This window comes from Gymnogyps californianus, chromosome 2, assembly GCF_018139145.2.
Source record: "Gymnogyps californianus isolate 813 chromosome 2, ASM1813914v2, whole genome shotgun sequence".
Classification (NCBI taxonomy): domain Eukaryota; kingdom Metazoa; phylum Chordata; class Aves; order Accipitriformes; family Cathartidae; genus Gymnogyps; species Gymnogyps californianus.
In genome coordinates, this window is record NC_059472.1 from 135,632,614 (window position 1) to 135,646,397 (window position 13,784).

Here is a 13,784-nt window from a genome sequence, read left to right on the forward strand (position 1 = left end):
TCCCCTGCTCCTCCTTTTTGTTTTGCTTTTTTAGCAGCTGCCTTCACATACGAAGTCATTTTATTATTTTCAACAAAAGTATAGGAGGTTTTTCCTTGAGTGTGACTTTTCTGAGGTGTCTTTTACAGTGCGTTTAGCAGATTGAAGTTGTCAATCAATTTTTTCCTTTAATACTTTCTCCAAATAACTGGTTCACATTCACTGTCACCTTTGTAAAACCTGACTGTCTTATATCAACACATATAAATACTGGAATTATTCATTTGCTCATAACAAATATAATCAAGTTGTGGCTATGTGCACATAAACAATTAATTTTTAGTTCTCTGATTCCTCTGTCACACCAAAGTCTGGTAGAAAATTCCTCTGTGTTGGATGCAGTTAGGGAAATTGTCATTTTTTATTTCTTCAATGTAGCTGATGTTTTATTATGGACACTCTGAGGTTTCCAGCTCATGTTAGTATTATTCCATACCCCATAAGCATTTTTTCCATGTTAAGATATTTCATGACCTGTATGGAAGAAATACAGACTTTTAAAATTATTATTTAAGTGTGACAACAATGAGAATCTTTCAAACGAGGCATAAAAAGTGAGATATAGAATGTCAATCTGATACAACTACAATTTGAATTATTGCTTCATAATAGAGTGTGGTTTTAAAAATATTGACACTGTTACTGAGAGGTGTGAAAGATTTAAAGTACAGAAGCCGTTTGGGTTTTTTTGGTAGGAGTAAAGTGTGAACCTGGATTCACAGTGTTCTCTCGTAGCCTCTGTTTATTTACAGTATCATATGCAGATTGCTCACTTCAATGCTTTAAGCAGAAATACATAACATACCAAAAATGCAGATACAATTATAACAAATTATAAAATTCTGGAAATTGGGTCTGAAATTCCAGCCTCTTTGAAGTCAGTAGCACTCAAACTGTTAGACTTCCAGCAGTTTTCTTCACAAAACGCTGTTCCATATTATAATGATTTAACTTGCCACTAGCTTCATGGTAAAGTTCACTAACTGGACCATAACTCCCAATTACCTCACCCTGATTTAATCCCATTCTTTAAGAGGGTGAAACCTATTAAAAAATGGTATTAAATAAGAATGCTTTCAGGGAATGCATCTCCTAATTCTTGCTACGTGATTCCCTAGAAACATTTTTAAAGAGGAATACTGCATTTCTATTCGTGTCACATGCAAACTATTCTTAACAACAGACCTGAACTGAATGTCTATGGTATACGTTTCTAATTTTAGGTATAATTGCCTTATAATGATCCAGTTTTATTTCTTTTACCCTTTATCTTGCCTATTTAGATGAAAAGCTCTCCTGTTCAGTGCACAGCACCTGACACAAAAGGGCAAAGATCTCCATAGAGATGCTATTAAAATATTACTGATAATTCAGCCGGTCACCATCTAAAATTAGTTGGTGAGGTTATAAGTATTTTATCAGCAAGAACACAATATATTACCTGTTTTCAGCGATTTTATGCCAGTACCTTATGAACGTGTAATACTGACTGGTGTATATGACAGTTTGGAAAGGAAACATCAAACATACTTGAAGAATACAATCAGTATTAAATGGATTAACAATAGATTTGGCTTCAATACAATAAATCCAGAGAGACTCTGCAAGCAGAGGAACTAGCTACATTTTCTACACAGATGTATTTCCTACTATTTAATGTACATAAAACACATGAATTGAATTTGTTATTGGTATTCTGTACCATGAGGAGAATCAGGAAAAAAATCCATATAACCATGCGTGAGTGTAATGGTAAATATGAGAAAATAACGTATTGTGCCAATCAGACAAGTATTCACAGCAAAATGGTTATTAGAGGACATTCACATGAGAAGGAACGCTTGTTTGATTTGGGAGAGGCCAATGTTGACCGGGCCCAGTGACTAATACACCCTATCACCAGTACAAAATAGTCCTTGAGGCTACGTATCTGGGAAACTGGACTTTCTCTGCTCATGCTCCTTCTGATCAGACTTGTCTTTTTCTGGCAGCTTTTGCCAGCAATCAGATTCACTGGAAACATAAAAGAGAAAATGATTGCTGGAGTTGTGCTGAACAAGCGGAGCGTTATCTTTCTTCTTGCTCTGTTTGCCCATGTGCACAATGAAAGGAAGCTGGCGGAGGTCCTGGTCCAGGAAAGGAATTAGGGGCTTTATCATCAGACAATAAGTTGAGCAAATTGCAGACCACAAACCACTTCTCTTCAGAGTACCGCTGAAGGACTCGTGGCTGAACTCGGTGCCTTAGAGGTACTAGGAGGAAGTACAGGGAGGTTGTAAAGATGAGTAGACAGAAAATGAGGGATGCTTGTGTAAGGTCTGCTGTTGAGCAGTGAGCAAGGAACACAGGAAAAAAATCTAAAGTTCTAGAGCCCTGAAGTCCTGGTCATTTTAATTAGTTTCAGAAGGTGCAATAATCCATCATACTTTTTACTCCAAAGCCTTTGGTTATTCATGTAATAACCTTCCAAAGGAGAACACATTTGATGAAAGGTTATGATAATATACATGGATTATCAAATATATATAATGAAGCTGGTAACTAAGAAGAGGACTATTTGTTTAATAGTGGTTCCGTTTTATATAAATAAATAAAAGAGGGTTTTAAAAGCAAGGAGTTAAAAAACAAAAAGACTTCCACCAGCAGTGAAATAAAATCTTTCTGCCCTTAGTCGTCTTTGTTATCACACAACCCTTCCTCGGATTCTGATTCAAGGGGTACAAGGGAGAGGTTTTAATATTATATCCTGTAAAATTAAAGATCGTAAAGCAGAACATTGACATGGTGACTGAACCCCTTTGAGCTTTCGAGCTGGTCTTTGGAAACTTGGAAGCAGTCCAGATTTTTGCTAGCTCTTTGTTTTCAATCCAAAATAATCTGGAAATAATACCTGTAACAGGAATGATATTAATGTATACCTGTAATAAGGACACAAACTGGTGGAAATATGTCAGCTTAGTCTCTTCTACTAGCGATATGAACTTTACCTTAACATGATCATCTCACACAAATTCTTTCAAACGCCAAATGGTTTGAGTGTCATTTAAAGGATTTTTTTTTTTTCCCGTTATGAATTGACGCACACACAGAAAAGATTGAGTAGAAATCTAATCCACCAAAAATCTTTACAGGTAAACTGTTCCCCTAATAATCCTTCAATCTATAAACACCTAAATAAGATATCTAGAGAAAATTGTTTGAAATCCTTATAGACTCAGTACCTCTGAAGATGCTGCAAAGCTGATCTACTAACACTGGTTAACTGGTTACATAAGGAACCAGGGAATCATGAGCACTGCTTAATTTTCTGGAGTGAGAGGCTTTGTTCTTTTCCCTACCCCTAGCCTGAGGATCAAATTTTCCATACAAATTGGCATGGTATGGTAGATTTTCCCTCTGCTATTCCATATCCCTGATATTCGCTGTGTGGGGAACTGCCACTAACGCCAAAGGGATGCTTGGCTCGTTGTGCTCTCCTGCTAGCTACTTCAGAAATGCTGTTAGATTAAATAGCGAGGGACAGCAGCGTTTTAGTCGTGATCCATCAGGCGGATCTGAGAGGAGCCGTTTGCCCTGAGAGAGGATAGACTTTCGAGACATATGGTGCTATAATGGGGGGGTGGGGATTTTTCAATTCCAATCCACCCATTCCGGATGAGAGAGACTGAGCTAATACCCTCGTGTATGGTGCATTGCATCTAGCTACGGAAGTAGCGTTAGGGTGGAATTTATGGACTCTCTAAATTGTTTGCCAGGAAATGTTTACTAGCTATGCACAATAAACGACTGTGAAAGCATATTCCTGTGTTTAATATGATATGGTTATTTCCTTATATTTGGGTCATACTATTATGATACCAATAAAGGAAACCTAAAAAAAAAAAAAAAAAAGAAAACAAACAAGCAAGGTATGTTCATATTTATGGGACTTCATTTGGGAAAGTCTGATTGACTACAAATTGTACAGGGTAAATTTACTGCATGCACCCCTGGATACATGCCATGCGTACCATATTAGAAATTAAATATATGACTTATTTTTAGAGCAAAATATTCTCATCATCAAGTCAAGGTATGTTTTAAAAAAAGCCTCGTTACCACAGCTGCAGGGAGTCATACATAATGAAATTACTGTACATGTATAAGAGAAGACTACCTACCTACTTTCCAAAATGGGTACACAACTTCGCAATTTAGAAATTAAACATGCATTTTTGGATCACAGGCTGAAATCTTGGAATTTTGCTCTGGGATGTGACCTTTTCTTCCATACAGCTCACTGTTGTACCAGGGACTACTGTACAGTTTTATAGGGTGTGTTAGATTAGATACATTCCCAAACATTTTACTCTGCTAGGAAGCGAATACAGAACTTTGTCTGGTAATCTGTGCAAAGAGATTTTTCTGCCCCTTCATTTGCTTTAATGTGAGGCTTTCCATTTTTGTATAATGCATCTAAGAACTCTCCCTATTATTAAAAGAAAGCAGGCACTAACCGAATTTGTTTTAATCGTACATTAAGGATTTGAGCCTGGAGGTATGCTCGTATTTTTGCATGGTTGAACACCCTCTTTTAGTGTATGCATATGTGTATTTACACATCCAGTATGCTGTTCATGATAGGATTTTTGAAGTTTAGTAAACAAATCTTTGTAGCAATGCGGTTGCTCAGTTTCTACTTGTATTTTGTGCAAGCAAGAATAACTACAATAAACAGGCATACTTTCTCTCTTGCTTACTATTAATATAACAGAGGAGATCAACTGAAAAAAATGAAAGAAAATTTAAAATTAGTTGTCTCAACTTCTATAGCAGATCATTTAACGATTTTAGTGCAATAAAAATTTGAAAATGCATTAGTAAAATATTTTATCCACCAGGTCTCTTTCATACATGTTTGTTTCAAAATGCAATTTTCAGTGGTTTTTTTTCTTGTAACCACAAGGAACAGTATTTATGTTTAGCTTCACTTTTTTAAATTGCTATTACAGTCCAACAATGAAGTTGATCCTGTGAGGTCGATGGGGAAAAGAAAAGACTCAGCACTTCTCAAGGTCAAGTCTGAAGACAGTTCATGTTGTAAAACATTTAAAGGATGAATTGTTTCTCTGAAATGTTTTCAGAGTCTCTACCAAGCTGATCACAGTAGTAAAAGTGTATGAAGAATACATTGTTTGTAACACTACTAGAGGTTAAAAGCAGTAATAAGAAAGAGGCCGTACCTTGTACCAAAGATACAAATATCTTGGTGACAGCAAAACTTGTTTCTACAAATGGGAATTTGTATGTTTGGATGCACTATGAACACATGATTCATACCATGGGATATTAGTTTTCATTCAAAAACTTGATTGTTTCAAATGAAAGAGCTTTAGATAAGATTTTTTTTCTATATTGTAAGTATCTATCTCGGCTTAATCCTACTGCCTACAACTAATGAGATGAAAAATCTGAAATGCTTCCAAGGCAGTTTACCTGGACAGTGTCTGTTTTATTAGTTTTAATCAGAGTTGTATTGGGTATCATGAAGGAAAAGGCACGGCTTTCAGTGTAACATAGCCAAGAAGCTGACATGTCTCGTGCCTTTCTCTTCCATTAGAGACATGCTATGCCTCCAGATGCTGCAGTCTGGATTTAGGGGCATATACTGCTCTTGCACAAATAAGAGTTGCATATGTTACGAGTTAATTCCATTTTGTTGTGTTCTCTTGCACATGGCGTTTTGAAACAGTTAAATGGAAAATATTTTTAGTTTACCATCTTGTATTGAAATATACTTGGATTATTAAATAAAATCTAAATCCCTAAGTGATATGTTCTACAGCTCAAATGCACAAATGCGTAAAGTTCATGGACAAAATGCCTATGAGGGAATTGCACAAATCCAGACAGTGTCCCCACGTGCTGTATTTTGCATTTGTGTCTCAGTCAGCTGAAAATTATGCCAAATAATATACCTCTTCTTTGCTGTACAGCTAAGCTTCACCAAGCTCACAGTGCTATGCACTTTTTGTTTGGAAAATAAGGGGTAGGAATAAATGGGCTTCACACTTTTATTGTGGGCACCTAATTTAAATGAAATATATGAGATAGGCATCAATGAAGAGAGGAAGGTGGCTCCTAAGAGTGATTCAGTGCGCCAAAGTCTAATATGTATACTTAGATGATATGAAAGCGCCTCAAAGACAGTCCCTTACTGGAATAGTTTATTGAACCCACCCTGAGACCTATCTGCATTGTATCAAAAGACATGAAAGTGTGATGCCTAATAAAGCACAGCAAATACAAATATCTTGGAAAGGTTCATTTCAGGAAGTAGTATAATATATTCACAGCTCATCAATAAAGCTATATTCTGTTTTGGGGAAATAAAGCAAAAAAATGTGTTTATGCAAATGTGTTTTTGGAAGGTGTCAGTCTCCTTAAGGTATGCCACTTGGACCTTTCTTCAAGACAGTTAAGAACTTGCCTATTTTTTTTAACATCAGTAGTGTCATTGATGGCAGCAAACTTAAAATAGTTTCCCGAATCAGAATCTTTGAGACAGATACAATTTTGGTTTTTTGGTGATGTCTCTGCAAATTAAGCTCTTCTTGACATGTATTTTTTAGGGAAATCCAGCTTGCCTTTTTTTTTTCTTTTCTCATTCTTTCACAAGCCATAATATCTACATCTAAAAAACCCAGTTGAATCTAAAATGATAATTTCAAACAATTGTTACTTTGTATTTAATTTCTCCTATCCGGTATCTGTTGTTAGCGTTATGTGATATTAGGCTTTGAGGAGCATGATGCAGCGATGCATAAAAAAAGTACATGCAATTTTTAGCTCTTTGTTTCCTACAGCTATTATTAATTAAGGTTCCAATCCTGCAAATGCTTCTAGTCAAGCAAATTGCCATGAATGCAAACAGGGCTCTGTAAAAACACAGGAGTACTCCCACGTGAAACTGGTGAAATGAATAGAGCCTGAGCTCTTCAGGGCAGTGAATATCTTTCTGTTCCAAATACTAGCTAGTTAGGGGTTTCTGCTCCAAGTCTAGAGCTCATCACACTATAAATCATAAGCAAACACACCTGCAAAGTAAGTGACATAATCCCAGCAGCTATTAAAACCTAGATATTTTGTAGTTATTTATTCCTGGTCCATAGATATATGCATATGTGTCTTTCTCCCTCCAGAGCAGAGAAAATTAGAAATGACTAGGAATACACACTGTGAGTAATATTTTACTCATTAATGTGTAAAAGAGGTGATGAAGATTAGTGACTTATCACTCTCCTTACGTCCCCTGATGGAGGCAGAATTATGAAATATGCCCCCTGCTGCTGGTCCTGCAAGGGCCTGGAAATGTCAGCCAGGGGACAATAAATATTTCAGGTAATGGTAGGGTTTTTTCCTCTATTTCGGTCTTTGTAATGTAAGCATGCTGTGTATTTACCCAGTAAACGAGTGTAAGTCATAGCGTACAACATTTGATGCACAAAGATTTGAATCATCTGTATTTTTTATTCTGGGTGACTAAAACTTGAAGTATAATCAGCAAAATATTAACTGCGCAGCACAGTAAGAAGCAAGCATTGTTAAAAATACACAGTGCTGAAAATGCACTTCGCCTTTTTTCCATGCACAACTGTGTCTGTATTTTCAGTGGGGGCTCTGGTAAAACGTCTTTCAAATACATATACAGACCAAAATCCACAATGCAAATTGTATCAAACAATAAGATTAATAATATGTAAAAATGCCTTTTTTTTCTCTGTGATTAGTAATTTTAATAGGAGAATAGACTGAGTGTAGTGTCTAACTGTCAAGATCTGGAGAAATCAAAATGGAAAACATGTATTTCAGGCATCATTGACTTGCTTGCACGTGCACTTTGAATACATTTCTAAATACAAATGAAAGATACGCGTTATTAAAGTACCCTACAAGGCTTGTCATAACTGTTTTTTAGTTCAGCGTTCTTAAGTGGAGATAATACTAGAAAGAATGAAACAATTGTTAAATTGCAATATGACATGCAGATTGGGAAACAAATAGTATTGTGCAAGATGGTTCAGTTTGCAAATAAATTATCTATTTAAAACAAACACACACCAAAGTTTTGAAGACGACTTGTTCTGGGGCTTTTGAGTATCTAATGTGGAATGCAAGTTTCCCATAGCTTAAACTCTAAAAGCATTCCTGAAACATCATAGTTCAGGTGTGAAGCCTCAAGTGCCTTAACCATTTTAATATTTCATCAGTTTATTTAAATTAAATAGGAAGCATAAGATATTTTACTGGTTAGAGTGGGCTGGCAATTCAAATAACTTTTAATGATGTAATGCAAACTTGTAAATCATTTTCAGTGAGGGCCTCGTACTTCAGCACAACTTTTATGTAATATACTAAATCGCTGGCATAACTTTAAAATTTGTAATACTTGGAGATCATGAAAATTAGAACAGAATCCATATGTATACGGGAGAAGTAGCTGAAAATATGGATTCAGGCTTAACGTTTTTATAGATATGTTGTAGTCTTTAAAGCAGAAGTTGTGTCTGATAAGTGTTAAACCATGGCACATGTAAATGTTAAAAAGAGTGAAATGGAAGTACACCACAGAAATGCAATGTTAAAGTTATGTGGTACGGATTGTGGTAGTGTAATTTCTCACAAAAAATGTTTTTATGGCGAAGTATAGTGAAGATACTGGTATACCGTAGGTTGACAAATGGTAAATGTGATTATTGTCATTCTTAACTAGTCAGGGATTCAGTATTTTTGACAAGTCAGCCAACAAATTATTCATTTTCTGTGCAAGGATTTTCAGTTAAGGCATTCAAGCATCTCTGAAGTGAGGCATAATCGCCAGGCTTTATTATTGCTTATATCTGTAGGTTTCCATTGCAGCACAGGTATCAAGAGAAACGAATTATATTGCTTCTATGGGAGTTAAACAGGCAAAATTTAGGGAAAAAAGAAAAGACTGAAAATAAACATACATCTGTTGTGAATCTGGATTGACTCTAAGGTTAAATAATGATGCCTGCCTTCACCAAATTGCCATGGAAAAATACGAACTGATCATAATTACAGTACAATAAAACCTCGTCCTCTTGCTTTGGTAGGCTCTTGAGTACAATAAAATCTTTGGCTAAAATAAACTGAATTCATATTTGTAAGCTTTCTCTTTGACAGTAAGGAGAATATTCTGAAATAGCGTAAATTGCCATCTTTTTGCTGACTTCAACAAAGTTATGACAGTTTATACCACTCAAATGGTGGTCCCCAAGTATGACTATCTATCTCTTTGATTTTACTGTAATACGCATATTGCGAATATGCAAACCACACACTCAAAAGAACTGTTCAAGAATCCTACTTACATTCTGATAAATATTCAGGAAGATGGTTCTTTCAGCCTCCAACGTAAAAAAAATGAGCAAGACTACAAAAGTGCTGAGGAGGAATTGTACACTGGTTCATTCAGGTCAATTTTATATGATCTCTTTCCCCATAAATCGTAAGTTAAAAAAAGAAAAAACCACCACCAAACCCGAAAAACACAAAGCAAATGCAAATATTAGCCCATACATGAAAATATAAATGATGTTCCAAACTGTGTTGGCTCCAGATGTTTTTATGAGTTAAACAGTTTACTGTTTTCATATATTTAAAACATTCTATTTTTTCACTTGATGTTATAAGCTTTGGGCAAACTTGCTGGCATTGATTTAAGTTATGCTTTTGTACCACATATAGGTCAAGTGCACATTCTGAAAAGATATAATATGAACAAGAATTCATTCATTAATATTGAGAGGTAATAACTGCTTACACTTTCTTCAGCAATTATTTCACTGAGAAGCTTTGCACTGAAGCTTTCTTTGACTGAAAAGTCATAAATTTTTACAAAGGATGGTATCGTATAGCCATAGTTATTTGACAACTCTGCACAGAAACTTTTTGAAGCATTTCAGTAAGCGTTTGAAGTTGTTTATTTGCCTTAACATTAGTTGCCTATATTTGCATTCTCCTTATATAGTTTAAAATGAAAGCATAAAGCTGCATAGAGATTTGTATTTCCAGTTCTTGCATGGTTAAAACCTCTTATTAAAGAAGTAATAAGAACACTTGATGTAGGACTTGTGTACTTATTAGGGGACTTGGGAGCCCAAGGAAGCACAGTCCCGAATACTCAGATTTGATTATGAAGCTAATGGCAAACACTTAGCCGTGCCATTATAACTTTGCTATTGCGTTCTTTTTTTTTTTTGCTCTTCACCTTTTGGAGCCTCTCCTACCTCTCCCTAAAAAGTGCTATTTGGCTCCGTCTCTTATTTCTCTTGGAAACCTAATCTTTCTCCCTCCCCCTCGCACCCTCTCACTTTCTTCATTGTGCTTCACTTATTTCACTTTTTTTTTATCCTGTGCGAGAAATCCTGTGCGGCCATCTCCTAGAATTAAAAAAAAAAAAAAAAAAAGGCATTTTTACACTGGCTTCGGTTTGGGACTTCCCCGGCCCCTTCGCAGCTGTGGCGGTGTCAGGGCTCCAGCAGCGGCGGCGGCCCTTGCAGGAGGGGTCCTGGCATTCCTGCCCCCCCCCCCCCCGGCCGCGGCCCCGGCCCCCCCGACGGCGTCTCGCCCCCGCGGCCGGGGCGGGCGGGCTGACAGCAGCAGGTTGGAGAGCCGCGGAGGGGGAGCGGTGCGGTGCGGTGCGGAGCGGTGCGGTGCGGAGCGGAGCGGCCGCCGGGGGGCCGCCCCGCCGCTCCCCGCGCTCCCACCTGGGGCCGCCTGCGCCCGGCCCCGCCGCCCGCCCCCGCAGCCCTCGGGCCGCCGCCGGCGGGGAGACGGGCCAGGGCCGCCGGGGCCGCTGCGGGCGCGACGCACCGCACCGCACCGCGCCGCGCCGCACCGCGCCGGTCGCTATCTCGCCTCGTGGCACTGCCTGTTTCTGAGGGACACCACCACCCCTGTGCTCGCAGCCCGGCGAGCCAGCAAACCCAAGAGGGGTTCAGCCATTGAGTTTTCTTTGTACTCCTCTCTTTTAATATTAGAGCACATATTGAAACGATAAACACAATGAAAAGCACAAAATATTTCATCAGTGTTGTAACTGTATATTTCCTTTATTCTGAAGAAATATCAAGTTTTGAACAGTGCACAGAGGCAGCAACTTCTGCTTTGGACGCCACTCTCTTTTTAAAGACCGCATTGTTACAGTTAAATCTAAAGACAATTTTTAAAAAGCATTAGATGTCAGAAAAGGGGGGAAAATCTTACCGTCGAAAGACTGCTGCAGGTTCCAGCTCAGTCTGAAACTGCAGGGAAAAGTGGAGCAGCTGCTGAACAAAAGTTTTAGATTTTTTTTTTTTTAGAAAGTCTGCAAAACTAATTTCCCACAAAATAGGACTCAATTTCCGTTTAAGAAACTAGCTCTTGCAAATCTCATACAATTCCTGATTTTTTCCAACAGCAATTGAAATTCATTTTATCTTTCGCACATGGACCCAAGAATTTAGACTTAAATTGCAGGAGTGCAATGGTTTTCCTTTTTTTTTTTTTTTTTTTTTTTTATTTATTTTGATTTGGGGGGAGGAGGAGGAGGAGGAAGGTAGAACGAGGAGGAAGGGCTAAGAGACAAAACGTTTCCGCAGTGGGCACCTCTTTGGTCAGTAATCAATAAATGCGTTATCCTAATTTAAACCAGTTAACAGCCGCCTTCGTGGCTACTGTTAATTCCACTACACGCATGTTACAAAAAGCAAGCCAAGCCCAGACTCTCTAGGTTGTCCCTCTTGAGCCACTGAAGACCGGAACGAAGGAAATGAAGATACAGGGAATAAAAATTACGCGAGTTCTTGTTTCGAAGGGGCAGGGGGCAAGAAGGCAGACTTGTCTTTCGCCGGCCAGATTTGATCGCCCGGTGAGCGCCGGTGGTTTCGTTGCAGAACCAGCCCCCTGATGCTGCGGGGGACAGCGTGAGGTGCGTGCGGGAAGCCGAGGCAGCGCTGCGGCTCATCCCGGGCGCCGGGGCGGCGGGTGCGGGCCGAGCGGAGTGAACGAACGCCCCGCACCCGCGGCCGCACCGCGCTTCCTCGGCGCGACGGATGGCGGCGGCCGGCCCCGGCCCGCGCAGCCCCGCACGCCGCCGCGGCCGCCTGCGCGCTGGGCCGCGCTGCGCCCTCCCACCTGGGCGCGCAGGTGAGGCGCTGCCAAGCACCCTCCAGCCCCCGGGAGCAAGGGGCGGTGGTAGCCCCCGCACCCCCGCCTGCCACCCCTGAGTAAGCCCCGCGGGTTTCGCTTCACGTCTTTATTGCGGTCCCCTGCCCGCTTCCCGAGGGGGCAGTGGCACCCCCGGCGGCCCCGTCAGCCCCGACGGGGCGGCGATGGCCCTGCGGGGGCCGCGCGGCTGCGGGGGCACCGCCGCCCCCGCCCTCTCCCCCCCCCCCGCCGATCCGCCCCGGGGGGCGCGGGCGGCCTCGCCGGCCCCGGGGCAGCCCCGCCGGGCGCCGCGGCGGGGAGGCGTGCTCCCCGCGGCCCGCCCGGGGGCAGGGAGAGGCGGGCTGCGCCCCCGCGGAGCCGGCCCCCCGCCGCTGCCGCGGGCGCCCGGGGCGCGGGCGCGCAGCGCTGCCGCCCGCTGACGGAGCGGCTCGGCGCGGGGACGGCGCTGGCGTTTTGGAGGGAGTTTGCATGTGGTCAGTGCTGTGTTGCTAAGCCAGCCCCCAGCTCACATTACACACTACTGTATTTATAACCTCTCGGAGCTGTTTCCCCCTTCAAGCAGTTCTCTGGGACCACCTTCTATTGGCTTCAACCTCTCCCACTTCTTGACATCTGAGCAGCTCTGAGAAAGGCTCATCTAGGTCCGAGTGTTTATGCAGCGGAGACTGGCCACTAGGGCTAAAGACCTGGATTATCTGAGCTCAGCTGACTGCTGCAAAGTCTGTCGTTGCCGTTTTGGAAAAAAAATATCCCAACCCCGATCTGTTTACAGTGAAAGTTGACAAAGGGTGGTGAAGTTGGATCTTTCCTAAACTCTCCTGCCTGGAACCTGAGACTTGCATGCCATGGATCACACACTCTTTGGCTGCCTGCGCAGCCCCCATGCCACTGCGCAGAGCTTGCACCCTTTCTCCCAGTCTTCTCTTGCCCTGCATGGAAGATCTGACCACATGTCCTACCCTGATCTGTCTTCTTCTTCTTCCTCTTGCATAATAGCGGGATACCCCAATGAGGAGGGCATGTTTGCCAGCCAGCATCATAGGGGGCACCACCACCATCACCACCACCACCACCACCACCACCAGCAACAGCAGCACCAGGCTTTGCAGACGAACTGGCACATTCCTCAGATGTCGTCTCCTCCCGCCGCGGCCAGGCACAGCCTCTGCCTTCAGCCCGACTCAGGAGGACCCCCGGAGCTGGGCAGCAGCCCCCCCGTCCTGTGTTCAAACTCTTCCAGCCTGGGCACTAACACCCCCACGGGGGCAGCGTGTGCGCCAGGGGACTATGGCAGGCAGGCTCTGTCCCCGGTGGAAACAGAGAAGAGGTCCGGCAAAAGGAAAAGCGACAGCTCAGGTAACGGCTCTACGCTTTCCCCTGCGGGGCGGGACCCCCGGGCGGAGGGTGCCGGGGGGAGCTGCGCTGCCGGGCCCCGGGTCCCCCGCCGCGGCTCGGCTGGGCTCGGCTGGGCTGGGCTCGGCTCGGCTGGGCTGGCCCCCGCCCGGCCCGGCCCGGCCCCGGCCGCCGCGGTG

The 13,784-nt window shown here is 42.1% G+C and overlaps 1 protein-coding gene across 1 annotated transcript in view; it reads left to right on the forward strand.

Moving 5' to 3' along the window:
* The first annotated feature begins 12,913 nt into the window (after positions 1-12,913).
* The window catches only part of MEOX2 (mesenchyme homeobox 2), a 54,265-nt gene continuing 53,394 nt past the window's right edge, over positions 12,914-13,784 (forward strand). The window contains exon 1 of the mRNA XM_050891702.1: positions 12,914-13,608. Coding sequence (XP_050747659.1) covers positions 13,098-13,608 — 511 coding nt within the window. The 5' untranslated portion in view covers positions 12,914-13,097. The remainder of the gene's footprint in view (positions 13,609-13,784) is intronic.